The 9199-nt window shown below is 45.6% G+C and overlaps 1 protein-coding gene across 1 annotated transcript; it reads right to left on the bottom strand.

Annotated features, from left to right (window-relative positions):
• Positions 1-2122: 2122 nt before the first annotated feature.
• Positions 2123-7697, bottom strand: BOLA3 (bolA family member 3). The gene is made up of 4 exons (XM_042859273.2): positions 7538-7697; positions 7083-7206; positions 4568-4656; positions 2123-2420 (listed from the first exon to the last, which is right to left on the bottom strand). The coding sequence occupies exons 1-4, from the start codon at positions 7580-7582 to the stop codon at positions 2355-2357; spliced, it is 324 nt and encodes a 107-aa protein (XP_042715207.2). The 5' UTR covers positions 7583-7697; the 3' UTR covers positions 2123-2354.
• Between the last annotated feature and the right edge of the window lie 1502 nt (positions 7698-9199).

Genomic DNA, 9199 nt, shown 5'->3' with positions numbered 1-9199 from the left:
TTCTGTTTCCCAAATATGTAAAGTGATCATAGGGGGGTTGGTAATACCTGTGAAGCAGTGTCTATTCTCCCAGGAAATGTGCTACAGGTGTGCAAAGTACTTCAGTTAGTATTTACTACAGTGGAAAACTTGTTTTTTCCCTTGTATAAACTTAAACTGCTGGAGAAGAGCTGAACTATCACTGTAGAGGCTCTTAGAAGTGTTTGATGGGATATTTTTCATAATTGTAGCAGGAGGTGTCTGGGGTAGGCCTACCTCAGGCTCATCAAACAAAATGTTATGACTGCAACAATAGACATGTGGGCACCAGAGTTCTGATGAAAGTTGCATAGAAAAAAAGCCTCACAGCCCCTATAAACAAGTTCTTTGCATCAATAACTTTAGGGCCGTAACTAATGAGATATTTCCAGTTTCTTGCTATTAGCTACAGCTCTCCTCAACCACTACTTCCATGAAGCTTTACGAGACAGCAGTAATCATCCAGGTAGGCCCTAAAATTTCATTAGAAACAACCTGAGTGAGGTAATATTTTTAACAGAAGTTCGACCAGTAAAAAAGATAAGATATTACTGGGCCAGCATGGCTATACCACTCCCAAACTAAAGTGTGTATGATGATTAAAATTATTAGATGTCTATTGTTTTAAGTAGCTAATCTAACATCTTATGCATTTCAGAATTTACGCTCCCAAGACACATTATGTATCTAGTCATGTTTGTTTCATGAATCAAGAAGCACTCACCTGCAAACGTGCTATCAGTTAAGTAGAGAGGTTCTAGTGCAACACCTCAGTCTTGGTAGGTAGGGCATAATTGAGATCTCTTGCCAGTTAATGTCCACTAAACCAGCAGCATGTTTTGCAGCAGTTGCAACATAAACAGTAAGGAAAATCCTTCAGTAGATGCAATACTTTGCACCTCTACATCCCTATCTGATAACAGGTGGCTGTAGCAGAGGAAGAAGTTGGACTCCAGCCTTGTAAAATATGGCCACGCAGGGGTACTTTAGTGCTCCTCTAGTCAATGTTCTACTTACCATATGGATTGTTTAAAAAAAAAAAAAAAAAGCAGCATCAAGGTCCTAGGATTTGGCTTACCTAACTCCAGTTACTATTCCTCCATGCTTACCAAGCACCTCAGTCACTGACTAATGCTTACCAGAAAAGTCATTGCCCACCCCCAAAATATCAATAGACAATTACTTATAATGCAATAAAACTTTAATATAACTTATTATTTTAATAGCTAACTATTAACTGGCTGAGGTACAATTAAATCTGGCATGAGAAAGCTTGAACTTAAGGCACAGACATGCTCAACTAAAAGTTGACTAGCCCATCCTTATCAAAGAAACATTCACACTTCACAGGAGTTTGAGTAAAACAAGCACTTTCACAGATGCCATGAAGAAAAGGTGATCCTCATAATTCAGACTCAGAGCATTATGCCTTGAGTTTTGCCCAACAGGAAACCAGAGCACCTTATCCTTTCAAGGACATCATACTGAAGTAATGTAACTTAAAGCCTTTCATTTATTAAGAAACAGTCTTAATTTCATATTCAGTAGCTGTGCCAGACAGCTCAGGACTATCCTGCAAGCTTCTCTTACAAAGCCATGTTTGAAGTAAGATGATTGACTGAGAAGGCACATTGACTAGGGGACTATACAGCCTCTGAGGTAATTTCTTTGTAAGCTGCAGTTTCCTCACTGCCCTGGTTTCCTCTGAGCTACACCAGAACACTAGTGAAGTAGACAGCAAAAACATACATTATTATTTTATTTTATTTAATTTATGCATCCGAAGAAGTGGGCTGTAGTCCACGAAAGCTTATGCTCTAATAAATTTGTTAGTCTCTAAGGTGCCACAAGTCCTCCTGTTCTTCTTTTTGCGGATACAGACTAACACGGCTGCTACTCTGAAACCTATTATTATTTTGGGTTTTTTTGTTCATGTTCTCTTTGTAGAATCACCACAGCTGGGGTCCTTTTCCACTAGATGTTAGTAATGAAAGATACTTTGGAAGCCAATACTTCCCTCTGCAACATGCTCCACAAACCATGGCATTCCAGTTCCATCCTTGACTTACAGTGATTAGTTTTTTGATAAAGTAACCAACTAAGATTTGGCATCAGGTACTTTATGAAAGGATAAGAAATCAATCTACAAGTTAAAATTAAATAAACATGAAATAGGATCTCTCTTTAAATAGCTTCTGAAATACTTACAGTCTTTGTTTTAACACCATTAAATATTGATTTAAAGAGAAGTCCATAATATAAACTTCCTGTTTTGTCTCATGCCCATAGGTGTCCTATCTCCACACAGGTTTCTAACAATGCTGCCTGGTTCATCTTCAGTGCTTTGGAATAGATGTGAATATCCGTAGTCCATGCATTGCTTTAATTTCTTCACTTAGTGCCTAAAATAAGAAATTAAACAAGTCTTTGAACAAAACCACAAAAAAGCAACTCAACTGAGCACAATAGAACAGAAGTCTGTGGTAGAGGCGATGGCTCACAATACCATTATAAAGATAATGGCAGAACAGCAGTTGTTCCTTATGCAAGCACTGATTTTGGACCCTGGTCTGTTACTTGGTACTGGGCAGGAGGAGAGACACTTCCTCACTTGAAACTGAATGGGCCAAATTAACAGCATGATTAAGATGAATACTTCCTTGATGTAGCCAGCTTGTTTTTATTCCTTAATGGGGATAGTGGGGAAATCTCAGGCTCCTAGAATGATCCAGTACATTGTGAATTCGTTGCAATTCCTCTTAAAGAATGTCACAAAAACTCAACCACATGCTGTAGTTAACCCAGTTTGCTTGGTCTCCATAAATTAGCCAATTAGATGTGGAGCCTCCAACTATTTTGCATTGCTCCCTATTCCAGAAAAGGGGGATTGATAATGACAAAAGAGCCTTTCACTGCCAGGTTATCACTTCAGCTAAAACCCAGGTTTGTGGTGTTTTGGTAGTCTGTCTAGTGGTCCTAGCTCTGATGCCAGACAAGAGTTCACAAGAAATGACACTAATTCACTACAGTAAGATTTCAGAAATTGAGTTACTTTGAAGAAATTGCTTCAAGTTAAAGAAATGAGAGTTGTAGGAAGTACATGCATTAGCTAGAAATTTTATAAAAAATAATTACCTCTTTTCTTCAAATTAACTGGTTTTATTTCAACAGAATTCTAGATAGCATGAAACTATGCTTATAGACTTCCAGTTCCTATGCCTCTTTAAAGTGTTACTAGGTCAGTCTAAATCAGAGGAACGTTCGGGGGGGGGGGGGGCGCAGCTGGGGTCTGGGTCCAGGCCCAGGCCGCCCAGCTCCGCTCCTGGCCTCGGCTGCCAGCCTCAGCCCCCGGCCCCCTTACTCCTATCAGCATCCCCACTCTAGTGGGGTGGGGGCACAGTTGGGATAAAGGGGGGTATGAGGTAAAGAGTTTGGGGACCACTGGTCTAAATACCTTTGTAAGAAAACCTACGGCAACTCTCAGAGTAAAGGATATGGTGCTAGGAATGTTCTTTCCAATCAACCTAGGCTAATGCAAGTGGAACACATGCAATCCAAGTCTAAGGTTATATCAATTAAAATCTTTCTGCATATACCACACAAGTCTACAATGTAAGCTTTTTGAATTCAGTATATTCAGCACCTTACATTCAGTTGTAAGCTTTTCAGGACAAAGAATAGTCCTATGTGTAGAGTCCTCATCACATAATTGGGCACTATAATTATTAATGAACATTTAGACTTTGAAACATTTAAGTTTTGTAATGGGACAAATCAGGAAGGTTGCAGGGGTGGTATTTTTAATGTCCACATCCTCCCTAGCCCCAACTTCTTACTTTACCACTAGCCATCTATTTTGCTAGGGTGCCAGCAGGCTTGTTGAAACTTATTTCCAGCTGCCCTCTCCCTGATAATCGTGCAAGGAGACTATAGCAGTGTATAAGACCCCTTGCAAAGCAGAACCATTTGGGAGGTACAAGGAGATAAAACTGGGAGCAAATTAAGAAAGGGAAACTGTCAGGACGCTTTTCCTGATACAGAAAGCCACATCACTTGGGTCATTTTGAACTAGACTGCAGACCATCTCATAGGGAAGAATCCTGCAGTAGTAAGGGGATGGGTTAGATGATCCAACAGGTCTTTATCTCCTCTAGCTTTTCTATGCTTGATCAGGTGGTTTCTCCCCACACAGAATAACCCTCAGAAATCTGTGTTATTGATGGTGTGGGAAGGTCAGCATTCAGCACCTAATCCTTGAGCTCCTAAATCTGCTCTACTTACATTGAAATTAATTGGGTTATGGGTTCTCCACACCCTGTTGTACCAAGCCCTGAAACTGTTAGCTATACCTAAGAGAACACCTTTGGCTGTGGTTTTGGCCAGGTAATGGCAAATTGTCTTGGACATACCTTGAAATAATCCCCCAATCTCATCAGCACATATTTAGTTTTTGTAGGAAAGTTCCCACACTCCAAAAGCTGGAATTAATACACCACTGGTTATAACAAAGGAATATGATTGCCTTTCCAGATCCCACAATACTACTTACCTGATTAACCATTTGATGTTGCTGGACAGTTCTCTTTTCTTTAAATTCTTCAGATTCTATATGAATTTCATACATTGCTCCACAGCCTCCTTTAAAACAAAATTACATTGATTATATCAGTGTCTTAGTCATTACAATTATATGCAGTATACAGATTGATTATAGTTTAAGGGGCATTTGCAGGAAAAGTCATTTAAACAGATTTCCTTATCCAAATTACTAGCATATGCTGCATGTTTGAAAGCTGTAAAGTCTTTCTTAAAACAAACCCCATAAATTGTGATAAGTATTTAAGCTTATACAATTAAGTCAGGCTGATCAGTTTCACCTCTCTTATTGCTACACCAAAGGGAGATCCTAGGTGGGAGTGAAGTTCTAGAGTGGAGCTCTGAATATGGAAAAGGTTGAGAATCACTGGACTAGGCAATGACAGACAGACAGACACACACCACCCCCCCACCAGTTAAAAGAATATTAAGGTTGCAAAGTTGGGAAATGCCAGATTGAAGACTGCCTCTGCAACCTGAATTCACACCGTTTGTGCATATACATTATGATACAGTCTTTAATTACAAAGTTACAGGATCACATTCTATTTTTTCCACCCACAAAACCCATGTCTCACTCAGTGCTTAGAATGGGCAATGCTCACTGTGTGAGAAGCTATTCAATATTTTTTGTTATCTTTGTAATTCAGTGTGTGGCTACAGGCCTTATTTACTACACACTACTCAAACCCACACAAACACTAATGAATTTGTTTTCACAACACCCCTGAGAGATGAGGGAGTTTTCTTTTAAAGAAGTGGAACTGAAGTACAGAGATTAAAGGTCAAAAGTATCCACTAATTTGGGTGCTCAAATTCAGATGTTTAGGACTGACTTTTTGAGAGTATTTAGTATTACACCGCATTGTGTATGTTCTAAGCACAGCTCCCATTGACTTGAATTGCAGCTGCAAGTGCTCAGCACGTGTGAAAATTGGACCACAATATCTCAAGTAGGGCATCAAAGAACACACCATTCGTGACCGCCTCTGAAAAGTTGTTTTAAGTGACTTGCCCAGCATCATATAAAAACTCTGTATGTGGCAGAGGCAAATTCCAGGGCAGCATTCAACTACCTTACCCATGAGACCTTTCTCTTCCTGCAATCCCCTACCTTGTTCCCTACACACCTTCCAACTCCTGCAATATTTGAGGCAGAGCTTCTACAGGCAATAGCCTCCTTCCCTACATAACCCTGATTCATTGCCAGGGCATATCCCGCCTGTACACTAAATGAGGGAGGGATCCTGGGGGTGGGGGGGAACCTATGGTCACACAAGGAGGCTGAATCAAGGTTTCACAGGCAACTTTAACTCTGGCTTTTACACACACACACACACACACCACACACGGAGGCTGAATTTTTCTTGGTTTTTGAAAAAGCAAATTGAAAAAAAGAAACAGAAATTCCATCATATTGACAGCCACATGGTTTGAACCTTTAGCTCCATCACACAGACCTCTGCCGCCTGAGCTAACAGAGTAACTCATAGCAATAGTAGGTTGTCATCCTCTACATGAATCAGCACTTGAGGGAGATGAGACAGTTTGCCAGTGGGGTTCACTTTACTGACAGCAAAGGAATGGTGAAATTCAGGAATCTTGGGTTTCACTCCAAGCTCTAGAGGAAAGTGTTCTGATGGGCAGTGTAGACGGGTGGTGGTTCAGGCTAGCCACCTGAGGGCCAAGCCTGCCTGACCATCTGGGTCTGAGCTCGGGTGGCTAGCCCGAGCAGCCGCCCATGCCACAACGTCCACACTGCTAGTTTTACCACACTAGTTCAAGCAGAGCTAGGATGAGTCTGTCTACCCAGGCTGGGAATCACACCTCCCAGCAGCAGCACAGACATAGTCTGAGGCAGAAATGACATGACTTGCTCATGGACACAAAGTGGGTCTGTGACAGAGTTGGGAATTGGACTCAGATCTCCTGTCTTGCAGCCCTGTATACTAACCACAAGACCATTCTTCCATGATATTTAAGTTCCCGCAGACAACAATTTTGTCTCCTTATTTATCAACTATCTATAAATAATAGCCACAATTTATTACCTGGGTTGCTAGCAGTGGGGGGCAAGGATTTTTTCAACTCTAAAAAATGATGTTAAATTTAGCAGAGGCGAAGACAGTCATGTTTAGAAGTCAGTGTAGACAAGGCCTATATTATAAAACTATGATGGAGACTCCCTTGAAAGGATAGGTACAGAGGAGAGAAGCGTTTATAGCAGTTTATAAGACAGTTCCCAGAAAACAAAAATCCCTGTTCTCAGTGCTCAGGAAAAGCACATCAGACCCCACAGCTGAGACTTGAACCTGGAAGCTCATGGTCCCTACATGGAAGCCATCGGGTAAGCTGACCCGTTGTCCAGACCAGATCATGGGAGCTGAGCTACGTTTGTAACCGCTGGAAGTTGTCTTTGCATCCCTCCCAAACCATAAAAGAGATTCCGCCGGCCCGAGTCTACTTACCTGATATATCCACTACTTTGATGGCCGAAGCCCGAGGGAATTTTTCTTTGAGGACTTGCACCACCCTGGCTTCCCCATCAGTCTGCGACGCAAATGTTCTCCGTGTGTGGCACAGGAGAAGGATCTAGCAGGAAGAAGAAACACAGAAAAGGGACAAGATCGTTACAAAGAAGAGCGGCGGGCGGGCGGGGAGGGGCAAGACTGGTTTGGGCTGCAGAAGCGGCTCTCGGGCTGGAGGCCCGGCTGGGCGAGGCACTGTAAGACCCCAGGAGTCCTGGCGCCCAGGGCCCCGACGAGGGGTCAGCAACAGCAGAGTCAGATGGGGGGCGGGGGGCGACAACACAGGGACCGAGCCCCTGACACCACCACGGACTGTACAAGTGCCACGGCCCAGAGCCCCCCAGCCCCCTCCCCAAGGCGGGGCGCCTGCCAGTGCCACGGCCCCGCCCCCTCACCCTGTGGCCGCGGCCCAGGAGGCCGGCGCTGATGGCGGCGGCCATGTCCCGGTGAGGCGGCGGGCGGGCGGGCCTGTCCTCACCGCCCGGGCCCGGCCACAGGGAGAGTCCGAGAGCCCGGGCTCGATCGCGGCCCAGCGCCCCCTGGCGCCGCGGCGGCCCCGCCACGCTCCTCCCCCAACCCCCCAGGGCCTCCAACCATCCTTCCCCCCGGCTCCTCCCCCAACCCCCCAGGGCCTCCTCCTCCTCCCACCCCCTCCACGGGGCTGCTCCTCCCCAGCCCCCCAGAGCCTCCAACCATCCTTCCCCCCGGCTCCTCCCCCAACCCCCCAGGGCCTCCTCCTCCTCCTCCCACCCCCTTCACGGGGCTGCTCCCCCCAACCCCGCCATTGCCTTCCACCGTCATGGGGCTGCTTCCCTCCCCCAACCCCCCAGAGCCTCCCACCCCCATGGGGCTACTTCCCTCCCCCAACCCCCCCATCTCCTCCCACCCCCATGGGGCTACTTCCCTTTCCCACCCCCACAGGGCTGCTCCCGCCATGGGGCTGCTCCCCCGACCCCCCCCCCCCGGGGCCGCATCCCCCCTTGGGCACAGCAGCTGTTTCAGGACCCGGGGTTCACCCTTATATATGTGGGGTGCTACCACAAAATTTGGGATTGGGTAACCCCAGCTAAATGCCCCAAACAGCAGCAAGTAAGAGGAGGAACTTACCAGAACATTGGCTTTAAACTTAACCTGGTGTTTCTTTGTATAGGCTGTTGGGCGACAGCTCCTAGCCTGTGAGATGTCCCAGCACACAGGCTCCCACATAAGAAGCCCACAGGAGTACGCAGATGGTCCCAGTGGATGGAGGGCTAGGCCGATAGACTATGCATGTTCCCGACCATTATAGACACACAACTGTCAACCTTCCAAAGCTAGTATTGTTATTAGAAATAATGTGTCTAGCACCCTGAATCTACAAGCTGCAAATACCGATTAAGATATACTCCTTCGCCTGAAGAGCTTATTATTTAGTGAGAGCATTTGCTCCTAGCAACAGTCCAGAACGAAATCCTGCACCTTACGAACGCTCCCAGTGCTAGAGGGGTGCTTTCTGAATGAGCCCTTTAATATGCTTTAAATAAGGATCTTTGGAGACTCCAGGCAGTTCATCATGCCATTCTAATTTACATAGAAACTACAGTGGTGGGTGTGAAAGAAAAAAAACTAAAATAATTTGGGTCTAAGTGATTTACCTCAGAGGTTCTCAAACTGTGGTGGTCCACGAGCTCCACTCAGGTGATCCACAGATAGTTCCCTCTAAGGTATGCACCTGGGTGGCCGCACACGAGAGAATGAAGGGCCACCCACCTAATTAGTGGAGCTGCACCTGCACCCTCGAGAAGACGCACATGTAAGGTGAGGTGGTGGCCTTGGGGGCAATAGGGAGTCGGTGGGAGGGGGCAGTAGGGTGAGAAGAGGGGGTGGGGGGAATTTGGGATGTGCAGGGCTGTGGCAGCTAGAGAAAGAGGTGACTTTCCCCAGCTCTAGGGCTGCAGCTGCCAAGAAGAGACACCTCCCCTCCTTCCCAGCCCCAGCTCTGTGGCTGCTGTAGTGGGGGAGAGACCCCCCCTCCTTCCCAGCCCCAACTCGGGGGCTGCTGCAGTGAGGGAGAGAAG

This window comes from Chrysemys picta, chromosome 2, assembly GCF_011386835.1.
Source record: "Chrysemys picta bellii isolate R12L10 chromosome 2, ASM1138683v2, whole genome shotgun sequence".
Taxonomy (NCBI): domain Eukaryota; kingdom Metazoa; phylum Chordata; order Testudines; family Emydidae; genus Chrysemys; species Chrysemys picta.
This window is presented reverse-complemented; position numbering and strand designations above follow the sequence as displayed.